This window comes from Trematomus bernacchii, unplaced genomic scaffold, assembly GCF_902827165.1.
Source record: "Trematomus bernacchii unplaced genomic scaffold, fTreBer1.1, whole genome shotgun sequence".
Classification (NCBI taxonomy): domain Eukaryota; kingdom Metazoa; phylum Chordata; class Actinopteri; order Perciformes; family Nototheniidae; genus Trematomus; species Trematomus bernacchii.
In genome coordinates, this window is record NW_022987698.1 from 2717257 (window position 1) to 2732440 (window position 15184).

The window sequence follows — 15184 nt, forward strand, 5'->3', positions numbered from 1 at the left end:
ATTATCATGTAACTTAAACCATTACAAATAAGTATAGGTGAAGTCTGGCGGTATGAATTGACCTCCCAGTTGGTATGACTGGTACAAAGCAAACTGAGCTGAAGTTAGAGTACATGTCAAACATGATGTTTCCTTAAGTTTAAGGTCAGAAAGAATCAAATAAGTGTTGTTAAATATGGCTATTATCATACAGTAACCGTGACCCCACAACAACAGGAGACCTGACAGAAATGTGTGAGAGTACTTATTTTAGGTAAATGTAAAATGTAGTTGTAGTATTAATCCAGTAGGCTAGAGGCCGGTAATGCAACGACTGGATGCCAACCGCCTCTAAAAACCAAGAAGAAGAAGCTCCTGTAAAAAAATAAAAACACCGCAGAAGAAGACGGGCTGCTGCTTACCGTAGCTCAGTGTTGACAACAGTGGCAAAGTGTTGACTACGGTACGTTTAAACTGTCACAACTTGTGTACTGTGTTTGCTGGAGTATCTTTCTTACATAGCTTCGTGTATTAACTTAAGCCTGAAGATAAATGAGTATGATACTAAATCAACGAGTGTAGTGTTAGCTAACAGCCTGCAAGAACATATTGCGCAGCTAGGTAGCGTTATGGTAGTTTCGACGTTACATAGCATAGGTCATGACAGTTTTAGATTAGCTATTTATTAGCGACATCCCCTTTTAATTGGTCCTTTAATTCTTATTGTTTGTTTATATTGTTTTATTTATTTTATAGGTTTTGATTTATATTGTTTAGTGTATTTATTTATCGTATTATCATACTGATATTCTGTACAAACTGTGAAGTCCACTGAGACAAATGTAACATTTGTGATATTGGGCTATATAAATAAACATTGATTGATTGATTGATATAGCTTTTTTATTTATATTTATTTATTTTATAGTTTGATTAGCGACATCCCCTTATTATTCTTATTCTTCTTATTTTTTATATTTGTATAATTATATATATTGACAGGTAACGTTACTTTTTCTGAAGGTCTAAAATTGAGAATATTAACAGGGAATAGCTTGCCTTATAAGAACTGTATTTCGTCAAAACAATGCTTAAATATTTACATTTATATTTAGTATACCTTCTGTTAACATTAAACCATTTTTCATTATTTATTCATTTTGAAATTTCGCACACCTTTTGGACGGATCTGAGATCTGAGTCTTACTCTTTTGATCTTAAAATGCCTTTTTTACCACTCGTTTAATCTTTAATGTGTTACTATCATGGTCAAGATGATGGCTCTTGAATATCTAATTCATTTAATTGTTCTATATGCCAAAATATTTTATTCACAAGCAGTCATTTTTATCACTATATTAGGTTTTCTTAGACTGAATTTTCTTCTCAATAGTTCGGAAAAACTCTTCTTCCCTCAAAACTGAGACTTGCTTTTAACAAATGTACTCCTGTTTTTCTATTTAAATATAATATGAAAATATAATGTATTTCAATATTCTAATCCTATAACTTTAATAAGTGTATGAGGTATATGTGAGCAGGTATTGATTAACAACGTTTTTTGTATATTATATTTTGACAGTGACGAAAGCTTTAGTAGTTACTGTGATCACAAAGCTTCATTGTCAGCAGGGATTGAAAATGATCTTTCAGAGATAATCTTTAACATTGACATTAAGTACATTTCAGTCAATGAATTTACCCCCAAACTACTCTTAAAGGGCCCATGTCATGCTTTTCCGGTTATTACCCGTCCCCTTGTATGTTATGAAGGTTTTTATGCATGTAAACGGTGTGCAGAGTCACAAACCCTCAAAGTACACCCTGTAGCGAGTAAAACTCTAACACAGAAAAGACCTCCCCAAAACGCCTCGTTGGAGATACGTCATTGTCCATTTGATTCTTCCATTTCGTTCCGGGTACGGCATGATGTCAAGCCGTACCCGGAACGAAATGAACCAATCCGTGGAGCCGTTACGTTACGTCCGCGGAGCCGTTACGTTAAGCCCCCGCTGATTGGTCCAAATTGACCAATCCACGGACTTCCTCACACACACATCTGTGTGCAGGGAGCAGGCAGCTCAGCTGATTTCTTCTCCCTGGCTGCAGCCTGATAACAGACAGTTGGGATCGCGGCGAAATTCTCTCTGCAGACCCATTCTCACAGCGTTTATCAACCTATTTCTTACTCAATATCAAGCCACACTTATTGTTTTTACTTCGGCTGTGACTTTGTGTGTGCTCAGGATAAGTTTGGCTGTGTTTGGCTGTGTATCGCTAACAAGGAAACAACACCTCCACGGAGCTCAGCGCGATTCACAACGTCCCGACCAATCAGAGCACACTGTGCTCACAGGGAGGGTGGGGGCTGGAGCTATTGGAGCTACAACGAGCCGTTAAAGGCAGAGAGTGAAATTCAGTGAATACACGTAGTTTACAGAGATGCTGTATGAGAAACCAATGTGAGTTTGGAAAAATGCACAATATAAATCTATTCTAGTAGACCTCAACAATGGAATTATGATCAGTGGAAATGGCCATGACATGGGCCCTTTAATTAAATTTATACTACAAAATACCAGTAACAATATTATAATATGATTTCTGTTTATCAGCAGTTTATGGGTGCTTGCTGATTTCTGTTTATCAGCAGTTTATGGGTGCTTGTAAATGCTGGTTTACTGTCATAATAAACACAAATGTGCTTTACTGGTTTTCTTACATGTCAAAAATGTCTGCTGTGAAAAAGGTCTACCCAGACAGACTATTTTGGGTTAGTCTACCTGAAAATATATATCCTTTTAGGCGTGGCAATGTACATCTTTATCATTTTCATTGGTACTTTTCCAAGTCTGATGACCTTATAATTACTAACACACCTATTAACCTAGGCAATGGTCCAATCAGAGTAATTGAAAACACCTTTGTGGGTGCTTTAATGTTATTGATAGTAACACTCATGCTTATCCCACTATGACAAATCAAAATGTCAGCTATAAAAAGACCTGCTCTAGACCTCTGTGCCTTATATTGGCATATTTGACCTTAGATATAGAAGGATTTGATTATTACCACTTCAATTTAAAACATTTCAAAAGGGCAATTACAGTATTGTAAGGCGGGTCATAACTACTTTTGTTGGAAATTATATTTTTCAAGAAATGATTGCAATAAATTATATTTTTATGATTTTAAGAACACTGTTCAACAAATGTTATAATATAACAGCTTAATAATGCAAGTACACCCTTCACAGTCCAAAATTGCAATAAGAATGTGAAAATGATACTCAATACATTAAATAAAACAACAAAACCAAAAAACATCAAATAAAATGTACCCTCGACTCAGTTAAATGATGCATTGTCTGCACAATGCTCAGGTGTTATTATGGTACGGCAAACCTTGCTGCTTATTTTGGCAACATGTTGGGTCAAATGATGTCTACATGTCTATGTAAACAAACACTTATGTAACCACAATGGTCAATATTGAGGTCAGACAGAAAGTTTGAGGTCATGTCCATATAGTCTAAATCAATAATGTGATTGACATGACAGGCCTTTGTCTAGTGCGTATAGAGATTACTGAATGATTTCTCGTGTTTAGCTTAGACATGAATCTGTCCTGTTCTGTGGTGTTTCCTCTGTAGGAGTGATGCGAGCTCCCCTGCGCTGGGTGCTATGGGATGTGAAAGACACCCTGCTGAAGGTGCGTGCGTCTGTCGGAGAGCAGTACTGCAAGGAGGCTAAACGAGTGGGCCTGAACCTCAATCCTGTGGAGGTCGAAGCTGCATTCCTTAAGGCATATCGACATCATTCTAGCAGAAGCCCAAATTATGGCATCAGTCAGGGCCTGGATGGACGGTCCTGGTGGATCAGGGTGGTGCGGGACACTTTCTCCCAGTGCAGGGTGCAGGACCCGGCCCTGCTTAATGCAATGGCTCACAACCTTTATTATAGCTTCTGTGATGCAGAGAATTGGGAGGTGAAGGACTGATCACACACCTTGCATACACACAGAATTAATAATAATTGAAAATGTTAAATGTACACAAACTCCTTCTCCAATGCATCAGAAATATGGCTGCAGCTAAATAATATACAATCGTTATTTATCTTCCATTTTATTTCTCAATTGTTTCATCTGTCAAATGTGAGTAAATAGTGGAAATGCCCATCCCAGTATCGCAAGATGCAAATTGATGTCTTTAATTTCTTGTCTTTTTCAGTCCAAAAAGATATTTACTCTAATATGATATAAAACGAAGAAATACAAGAAATGTCCATATTTTAGATATCTGAAAACATATTTTTCTACCATTTTATTTACAATTTAGATTGATATGTTATTGCATCAAAATAATTGAATGTTTTTTTAGTTGTCTGACAGATGCAGCTGTAACCGGAAATACAGCTTCTTATTAGTTTGAAAACATAGATTCGGCAAAACTAAATGTGTAAAGGTTTTTGTATGCAATCACAGTCATCATCAAAAGCCTTTTAGGATCAGTTTCTAGCTTGTTGCTTTGTAAAGCTACTACTGTTTGCTTTTTATATTAATGTTAACAGCAGTGACTTAAGTACCACATAACATTTTAACTTACAGGTGTATTTTGTCGCTCTGCTTTAGGTATTTCCAGACTCAAAGAAGACCCTGGAGAGTTGCTCTTCTCTAGGACTGGAGCTTGGCGTGGTATCAAACTTTGACAACCGCCTAAAAGAGATTTTACGTGTTTGTGGCCTGCTGTCTCACTTCAGCTTTTTAATAACTTCAGAGAAAGCAGGAATAGCAAAGCCAAGTCCAGCCATCTTTGAACAGGCGCTGCAGAAATGTGGAGTACCAGCTGCTAGCGTAGCTCATATTGGGGACCACTACCTGAACGATTATCTGGCCTCTCGCTCTGTGGGCCTCCACGGGTTCCTGTTAGACAGAGACAACAAGCATAAACACCCTGACCTTCCTGCAGAGCATCGGCTCAGCTCCCTGGAGGAGCTGCCGCCAAAGCTCCAGCAACACATTAACTAATGCCAAAAGATCACAGGGTCAAGTGCAAAGCTACAGAGACTAAATGGGGTTCAGTTAGGGAACTAATTTTTGAGATGTAGCCATGGTGACCTGAGTGGAATCAACCACTTTAGAGTTCAAATGAAATGCGCCTGAAAGAAATTGAAGGGGGGGGGCGGGGGGCACACGTTGTCAGTAAATAAAAACTATTTATTGTGTTTTATCATGTACTTTTTCTTTAAATAAACTGGAAGGAATTAATATATACATATCAAAAAATTGTCTACGAGTTCTACTTTTTTCATCTGACATCAGACATATTGACAGCGCAATGCAAGGATTAGTCAACAAAAAAGTTGGGGTCTTACAGATGGGGGCAACTTAAATAAAAAACAAGCATGTATTGTTGGGTGTTGGCCAACCATCTCCCGAGAACACATTTTTCTTGAAAGATATGACCTCATAATTGAAAAAAAAAAATCAAAATCTACCCCTGGTCCACTGAACTTTGGTTATCCTGAAAAGAGACCACTCCCATCCTGACAGACGGGTTTCAACATTATATAATAGTGATTAAGATGATTACGTTAATGTTTGTTGGTAGTGTGGAGGAAACTTCTGTGTAGCAATGCATGGAGTCACCGACTCAGGAAGGAGACATGGTGAGAGTTGGAGCTTTGATGTCAAACACTGATGGGTTTATTCAGAGTATCGGCCGGAGGATTCACATCACAAATCACGAGTGAGAGGGTCTGACTTCACGGGAGAGTTGCCACGTCAATTCTGAAGAGCCTCTCTCTATGTTAGACCTTTTAACTGGTTCACAGAGAGTAATCAACATCACTGAGAGAGTAGACTAAACAGCTGGGAACACTGAATCACTTGCGTCCGACACTTATGGCCTCAAAGATTTCACACTTTAGAGTCCACAAACACCGATAAAGAAGTGCCTCAGTGTTCTCACAACAATTACCATTCGTGCCAGACAAGTTGACCGGTCACAAACTGGTAACAACAACACATATGGCACCAATGCCTTTCCTTAAAGGAGATAACAGACGTCAGAGTAGATCATAAAACGTCACAGAGCAAAAGGTTAGATATCTAGAAGAATTATTCCTTAACAGGTAGTGACACCTGCTGCTTCAGCAGTCTGAGTAGACTAATCAAGAGTTGCAGCATTTCTAAGTACGAACTTCCCTCTTTGCGTTTCCCTGGAACAGTGTTGAATTGCTGAGGTTTTTTGTGGAAAATGAACTCTTACACAATGACAGTCTTATCAAGTCACATTAGGGAGAGATGAACTTGACAATATATTTTTGTTATAGATTTTGAATTTGACCTCTCATTGCTAACATTGGAATCACTTTAGGAAGGGACCTCCTCATGGCCAGTATGGACAGTTTAATATTAGAACAAAACGTGTTTATCCTGTAAGGAGATTGAGGTGTCTTAGAATAAAACCGAAAGATGTACAAGTAAGAGTAAAGAACACAAGATAAATACGAATAATTAATCAAACAAATAAGGAGCAAGTGTATAGAGATAAGATAAATACTGAGCTCTTGGCACTATATCAGCCCCAGTTTACTGAAAAGGGTGAACCTTCAGGCTTTAAATAACTAATGTACAACTAATATATGACTGAAAACATCTGTCACTCAACATCTATTGCCAGTGAATACATATGTTCAGTCTATCAATAATTAATTGGTGGAACAATCTATTTTGTGGCAGACTTTATTTGATTATTATTGTGTCATGAATTATTATTTTTATAATTTATTGTATCATAATTATTTCAATAGCTTCGATGTCCTGTAACCCATTCACACCAAATTGATGCAAACAATTATTAATACTCTGGACTAGTAGGATACATCTATTTGTATTTAATTTTGCAATTTTTTTAATATTTAGAATGTTGAGATGTGTAGATAAAGAAACTACTGAATTTTCATTGAAATATTAAAATAAAAAACACTGGAATCCGACAAAAACCAATGTGTCCTCCTTTTCTAGTGTAGTATGACAATGCTGCATTGATTCACTGGGTCACATGACATGAGCTATTGAAAGAAAATCCAGACTTTTTTTTCAAAAAGCAGCTGCTTTCCCTTGAATAAAATGGGACTAGATGGTGCTTCACCTTTGATGTTTAAAGTACCAAAAGTGCATTTTTTTTATAATAATCCAAAAGGTTTAGGGTAAACATGTCCATTTAAACAAGATAATGGAGACAGAATGTATGTCAAACTCTCTAAAAAATATGTAAACTTCAATCATCAACTAACAAACATGAATATAAATATCAAGACATCACATTAAGCTGTCCGGTATACAATCATTTGTTCATGTGTTTAAGTTAACTGACCCTTTAACTGAAACTCTGAGCTTTTCATAATTTCTAATGATTTGTTAGCAGCAAAAAAGGCCGGTTGCTTAACGCTAATACCACTGTAAATACTCTTATTTCAAACCATCTGGTCAGAGGCAGATATGTTGGGCTGAGGATCAAAAGGGCCGTAAGAGGGAAAAGACCCACATGGCATTGCATTCAAAGCAGAGCTTCAGTCTCTTATGAGAAATTAGGATTGACATGTTTCCAAATCAGATTTAAAGAGTTAAAGGGAATGTCCCAAGTTGACACCACTTTGTATTAAAAAATTAAAATCTACGAAATGTTATTTTACATTGTCTTTGCCCTTTTTTCCGCATTACATTTAATGTATTTCCACTTGCGCTTCTCCCTATGTTAAAGTGTATTGTTTATCTGTAGGAAAGCACCCACAAGAGCTCCTTAATTCAAAGCTGGTTTAGTGGCTCAGCCAGACGGCTCTGAAGGGCTCCACTGAAATCCAATTGCAGACATAATGGGATTGTAAAACAAAACGAAGTTCTTCATACGGCGAGCGAAAGGAAAGAGCCGAGGAGATGCAGCACGTTAAGAGGAAAGATGGCAACCCAATGACATACAATGGAAATACAAAAACAGGATGTATGTGACGCATTCTTGCACATCGAATAAAGGCTTTAACATGAATGGGTGTAGATTCTGTAAAGTCAAAAAGACAAATAAATAAACTGAATGGAAATACAGAGCTGAAACGTTTCCCTCAGCTATAAATGCACTCAAGGGTTCAGCCCTTTGTTGAATTTGGCCCGGGGTTCAGGCTAACATGTTGCCATTTCTATGTCTTGAAATATTCATTGGAAGAGAAAAATAGAGGAGCAGAGGGACAGAAAATCGGGGTATTTACAGAGAAAGAGAACAAAAAATGAAAGAGCTTCAGAAATGAAAAGAAGGTCACGCGATGAATCAGACTAGAGAGATGGAGCAGCAGGTAATGGTCACATCAATAAGAAATATGCACACATACACACTTGCATTTTTTATTCTTAATTGGAAAACGACAGCAGATAATAAAGGCTTTCCAACTGTGAAAACATCAATCTCACAAAATTAATTGATATTGGATTAGAAGATCAACTTTTTCCATGACTTTATACCGACACCATACATTTACTCATAACAAACTTTAACATATTCTGAATGGAAATGTCACCGCGTACTGTAAACAAAGTGTCCTCCCCTCGATTTGGCAGATAAATACCACATCACATTCATTTTGTTGTTACTTTTATAACACAAAACGCATACAAACTTTACATTGGAGTCAGTTAGCAACAATATTATGTATTATTCCAGTTTTTTTAAGAAAATCTTAAATATCTTGTTTTAAATTAACCCTCAGAGGCGCTTTCTCTTTAAAAGTATTTAAATTCAAAGCAGATGCAATGCTATAAAACACCACTTTTAAAATAAAAAGTGTTTAGTGTTTTTAAAAATACAAGCAGTGATTTAAGAGCATGCATGCAGGTTTATGTGTACACGCTGAGGGCCTGTCCCTTTAGTGCTCATTCAGGCAAAGTGTATTTGGCATCTCTCTATATGTTGACACTTTTTCAAGCGACTACATTGTACAGTAAGTGCAGTTTTTTTATCAACATTAAGCAAGCATGCGGAAAAGTGCAACAATACAATAGGAATGTGGTGCAGTTATAGCTTGCAAATTAAAACACCTCTGATGCATGAACACCTTCAAGTACAGCTCAGGATTAAAAAATAAAACTAATATTTCAGCTTCAGTAGACAAACCGGAGTCATCAAATCATTTTGTATGTCCTGTGTGTATTATTACTGATTCAAGTCCAGGGCTTTAAATCCATTAGCAGTCTTTCCTTATTATCATTCCTGTCATGTGAAGTGAGTTCCTTCTTTAAAAATGGACACTAAAAAAACTTTTTTTAAAGCATCAGTTTTCCAACACCACCATTTTTTTTTAAATGTCCTATGTGCTTGTAGAGTTCTGATGAAAAGTGCTCAAAGTTATTAAAAGACAGAAATGGGAATCAGAGTCTTCTGATTTAAATGGATTATTGTTCTCCCACAGCCCAGACATATCACTTTTCCAAATGGACTTCCACACAGGATGCTTATTGGCCTCGTAGATCATTCCCGGGTCCTCTAGGCCACAAACCGACATCAGGACACATGGGACCCTCCCCATGTAGGCAGCCACTTCATCCTCAGAGCTTCAAACAGACTGTTGCAGTTCTGTGTGTACGTCTAGGTTCGAAGAGAGAAGTAAACACGTCCTACCGTGCTGTGGGTCAAAGGGCCCAGTCAGTGGGAAAAATGGCCCTGAACATTTATCCTCCCACATCCAGCTGGCCTCGCTCAGCCACATGGACGATAACGCTGCTTTGCCTCTGGACGGGTCTTTGGATGCAATCCTGAGGATTGGTGGGCCGGACGGATGCAGAGAGCTCTCCATCCAGCAAGATGTCTTCTCAAACCACTGATAGAGAAATAGTAAACAGTTTAGATTTTTCTTTCCTTGTGAGGATCACTATCTGACGGTATTTTAACTACTTTCATCAAATCTCATTTGTGTGTCCAAGTCTTTTTTAAACCTTTCTTAGCCACACAATTAATTAATTAATAAAAAAAGTAATCACAGAAGAACATTTAATTTCATAACGGTTGCTTTTAGAATAAATCAAATAAAAATGATAAAACACAAGTAAAGATTATTTTAAATTTGTATTAAGAAAAATACATTGTTCATTTTGCTTTTCTCATTGAATTTGCAGACAACCATATACAATGTGACTGAAAGCCAGTCACTTGTAGATTATTGTTTATAAGATAGGATAATATAAGATAAGATAAACATGACATAAGTAATGTACCGCTCTCAGAAGGATGGCAAGATGCTCCATGCTTCTCTGTCATGTGGTGATGTGCACGGCTCTGCCTGCGATAGTCCTGCCTCCACCAGCAGCTGCACAGGAGAAAACTCAAGTTACCAAAATCCTGAAACTCCTCAAAGTTCATAATTTCTTCCCTGATAAGAAACATATTTTGGCTTACATGATAGTTATCCAACACACTGTACATCTTATCCTTTATAATGCAGTGAACAGATACTGTAATATGTAAGATATGCCAAATTGTACTTACTGTAAAAGTGTACACATCACCATGATCAGCACACACCCAATCACACACAACACCAGCACTGTGGCAACGGTCTGCTGTCTGTGATTGGTTGCTACGACAGCCAGCAGGTCGGCATGCTCACACCTCATCCCAACAAAGCCTTCGTGACACCTGCAACAAGGACGGAAAACCAAATTGGATATGCAAAGAGTTAGATTTCAAAACAGCAGTTTAGGGGTTTCATTGACATTTGAGGACTATATTGTCTGATTGGGGGAGTCCCAACTCTTGTAAAAATCCCATGTTGTTCTATTCTTTTGCAACATCATATACACCCATGTTGATTTCATGTACCTGTGAATTAAAATAACTGTCATTACTGTAACTTTACACTACAGTTAAGTAGATTTGTGTCAGATCAGTCTTGTGAGCAGATAGAGTCAGCTGAACAATGTTTGCATTGTATATTTAACTTTCCATAGACACCCATTTTGTAATACTGCAAGGTTATTCTGGAATAGTTAGTGACATAACAGACAGTTACTTGAAAGTAAAAACATTCAGGATTATCACTTTAAGACAGTAACAACTTACACACATGCAGGTGTTTCCTCTAATATCAGGAAGCGACATGTTCCATGGAAGCAGAAATGGCGATGTGAGTCTGGACAGTCATCGAAATGAGACCGGACAGCGGCTGCCACAAACTCTGTGGGACAAGAGTTGACATTTTCAGAGAGACGTACAAAGGTTTGTTAAAGGTCACCTATTATGCAAAATCCACTTTTTCATGTCTTTCATACATAAACATGTGTCCCCTCTGTGTAAAGAGATTCTGAAAGTTTCAGGAAAAAAGATTCACTCTCTTTTTGTCCTGATCTATTTTATGAAAACCTGTCTGAATATGCGCTGATCAGATTTTGGCCACTTTATGATGTCATAACGATTTTTTGGCTTGCGTAACTATTAGCCGATAACCAACCAAGGTAACCCCCCCCACCACCTTATCACCTGAGTCTCCTCCTAAGCACCATTGTGTTTTTTGTAACCAAATATCTCGCAGAGGGGCGTGGGGCGTGGCACCTTATTTTCATCTAAAGTAACAGACACAGAATCAGCACTTTTGAAACAGGGCTGCAACAGAGGGGATTATGGGATGCTACAATGCATGATCTGTTTGGTATTTCGAGCCAAACACTTCAGAGACATGTTTTGTATATATCCGAGACCTGTAATATATTGATGAAAAATAGTATAATAGGAAACCTTTAAAAGAACAGGAATCACTGCCTTTCCTCCATGAAACCACTTACTCACATTCAGCTAGGTTACAGTAAAGTCGTTAGCTACAAGAAACACTTTGAGAACCATGAATCAAGTCATTTATCGCATGAACTCTTTCTTAATTACAATATCAAATATACGCCAAGTACATAACATGACACAGGTGAATATCATACGTCTCAAAATAACATAAGCCTGCAGCATGTACAGCATGTACTAAATCCTAAAGCTGACACCCACGCCACCAGCGGCAGACTGAACTCTTTTGTTACGAGTTGCGTGTGGATTTGCTGTGGCTTACATCTCACACACTGTACCTGGGAGGGACAATTAGAGTCAAGAAAAGTCTTGGTGAGTGAGACGCTGCAAACAAAAAGCTCCATCCATCAACCAACATTGAGACTCCGCAGAGAGCACATTGCTGCAGGCACTTTCCTTTATGCAGAAATTAAAGCCTTTAAAATAGATTTATTTTCTCTAGGTTTTGCAACTATCTCAGCTTTCACTTTGACAAAACAACAGTGCAAAATATCACATTAAATGCACACCCAATCAAAATCAGGACATTACTTCCACGTTAACTGTACAGTCAGACAAATTCCTACGTAACCGAGTCCAACAAAAGTCAGTGTTTCCCTCAGCAACAGAAACAGATGCACAGTGTTGCATTCAGGGGTGGGAAGGAGGATGAGCATGCAGACAGATAGCTGCATTACAGCCTTCGTCACACACTCCATTCCAACGGTAAATGGGCTTTTGGACTGCAGCCTACTATTGTCTCCTTCATTCAGACTCTGTGAAAGCCCTCTGTTGTCCCTGAGGCATCTGCCTAACAAACCCTCTCCCTTCACATGTGATTTTGGCAGTCGAACGAGAGGAAATTTGTGACGTAAACTAGCCTTTAGGGTGTGTATTTAAAATCATAATGGAATACAGTACAGGCAGCTTTTGTGAAAATGCTAAATGTAAAGCTCATACTGTATATTCTGCCCATTATCTTTAAATTTACCACAATTGCTGCCCTAACTCACGCTAAGAGGATCAATTATCAGCAAGCACCACTCAGTCTGCATGTGTTGATACACTGCAGCTCAATGGGAAGCTTTACAGTGTTGACAACCCCTGCTGTGATGCAAAGCTGATGTGAGAGTGGCTGCAATGAGGATGTGATGTATCTGAAGTACAGTGATTTATTTGGCTGGAGACAGCTTGACGATAAGCCAAACCTTCCCCTGCATCTTGACTTACTTTTAACTGGATGGACGGTAGTTGTTGTAGCACGTGTGATAGTTGTAGTTGTGTTTCTGCTGTTGGTTGTTGCAGAGCTGCTTGCTGTGTCGTTTGGAGCAGCAGTGGAATTTGTATGGATGGTAATGCTGGCTTCTATGTTTATCGAATCAATCAGTCCTGCTTCGAATGTAAAGAGGGAATCTGCAGAGAGGAAAATAGGCTGTTAACATGTCATTTGGTCACGATGTGAGAAAATATACAAATGAAAACAAATAACTGCAGAAATATGACACCCGATTAAGAATACTGCAGTGATAGCTGAACAAGGTCTTGAGAGCATTTAGAAATATGAAATACAGTATTTTTGAGGAGCTGGCTTAACATGAGCTTGAACCTTCACCTATTACATTTTGAATTATTTCATTTGTAAGACACAAGTACAGAGAAACATTGACAGTTGTACCTGCTAAAGGTACGACACCTGTCCCTTAATGGGCATTGAAAGTTCAAGATATTAAAATTACATGTTATAGTTTAAAAACATACAAGAGCAACCATCCATGATGATAGAATATCATATAGGAAAAATTCAAACAGACATAAATATAAAACAGAATGCAAAACATTTTTCAAATGAATTATACCATAATGGATTGCTTTCTGGCAAGACGTGACTGTGCTGGGACTTACTTTCAACTTGAGGCGTGTTAGTTGTAGCAGGGGCGATAGAAGTGAGAGTTGTTGTTGCAGAGCTGCTTGTTGAGGTGTTCGGAGCAGCAGTGGAGTTTGTATCGATAGAAATGCTGGCTTCAATTATTGTGGAATTGCTCGGTCCTGCTCCAAATGTAAAGAAGGAACCTGCAGAGAGGAAAATAACCATCTGTTATGTATAGAACTAACAGCAAAAAAGAAAAAGAAATGCCAAAAAGAAGGTCACTGTAAACTCACCATTGAGTATCACAGAAGTAAAAGTAAAAGTACCTATAGGAATATAAAACATATATATTACTTTCTTTACTTCAAACATAAGGAAAACCAGGTGTCACGTATCCTGATATATGGATTAGTCCCAGTGGTCCGCCCTGTTTGTGTCTTCATTGTAATATCGATGCTTCATTGAGTAACTTGTACCCAATAATAGTAACAGGGTCAAGCATCCACTAAAAGGATGAGACAAAAGCTCTATACGGGAGTCCTCTGAAGACACGCCAACAGTACTACAGGCTGAAACCAGCTGATGATCACAGAAATTGTGGTTTGTTGTAAAAAAGAAGATATAAGAAATGTAATAATATTAAAAAAAAAATGTCAAGCCATAAAAATATATAAGAAAGAAATCCATCAAAATGTCAGGTTGGTTTAAATATATATTTGGTATTATACTCACTAGGCATACTATGAAGAATACAGTTTTTTCTGGCTTTATTTTAACAAACAAACAAAAACAGAATCAGTGACACCATAAAGGATAAACAAAACACCATCAAGCACATCAAAACAAATAACAAAATGCATATGGAGTATATCAAAAACTTTTGATAGTAATATTGTACTGGTTGTCATTGCAAGTCAGTCAAGTGAATTCATATCAAATAATACAATTCAACAGGGGGCAATAATGGCGAACTGTGATCATTAACCAAAGCATGGATACAGATGTTTCAGAATGAGACCCACAAAAATTATATATTTTTTGCAAAAATCAAGAAACTCACCGCTTATGAGAAAAATTGTATCCCAGAAAATCCGAGTCATCGTGACGGTTTGTGGTCTAAACTAAAGTAAACTGACGTGCAGGATCGCTTAAATGCGAGCGTGTGCTAAGAAACCACATTACTCATGAGTGTTGCAGCAGCGCGGGAAATAATGTAGTCTCGTTATCACTGCGCGGATGTGTCGACAAATGTCAATTACACACATCTGAACCACGGTCGTAGAAAAGTAACTGAGTTTTTTCTTGTTAATTCAGCCAAAAGCAAGAGAGTCTCCAGCAGGATGTCCGAGCGTTTAACTTCTCTGTGTTCAATTGAGGAAACTAGTGTAATCCTGTCAGAGGCTGACCAATTAGAGGCAGCGAGGGAGGGGTGTCCTCTCAATTTGACCTTAATATTACACTTGTATTTATTAAGTGCATTTAAGCCTATATCTGATTATTTAAATCATTACATTTAAGGGATA

At 37.8% G+C, this 15184-nt stretch overlaps 2 protein-coding genes across 2 annotated transcripts; one reads left to right on the top strand and one right to left on the bottom strand.

Moving 5' to 3' along the window:
- The first annotated feature begins 288 nt into the window (after window positions 1–288).
- On the top strand, window positions 289–5265 carry hdhd3 (haloacid dehalogenase-like hydrolase domain containing 3). Its single transcript, XM_034138563.1, has 3 exons — window positions 289–442; window positions 3632–3966; window positions 4612–5265. Exons 2-3 carry the CDS (start codon window positions 3637–3639, stop codon window positions 5005–5007), a joined length of 726 nt encoding a protein of 241 aa, XP_033994454.1. The 5' UTR covers window positions 289–442; window positions 3632–3636; the 3' UTR covers window positions 5008–5265.
- Window positions 5266–8366: 3101 nt separating this feature from the next.
- On the bottom strand, window positions 8367–14984 carry tgfa (transforming growth factor, alpha). Its single transcript, XM_034138572.1, has 8 exons — window positions 14722–14984; window positions 13955–13987; window positions 13697–13864; window positions 13025–13207; window positions 11087–11201; window positions 10514–10663; window positions 10243–10334; window positions 8367–9848 (listed from the first exon to the last, which is right to left on the bottom strand). The coding sequence occupies exons 1-8, from the start codon at window positions 14759–14761 to the stop codon at window positions 9841–9843; spliced, it is 789 nt and encodes a 262-aa protein (XP_033994463.1). The 5' UTR covers window positions 14762–14984; the 3' UTR covers window positions 8367–9840.
- Between the last annotated feature and the right edge of the window lie 200 nt (window positions 14985–15184).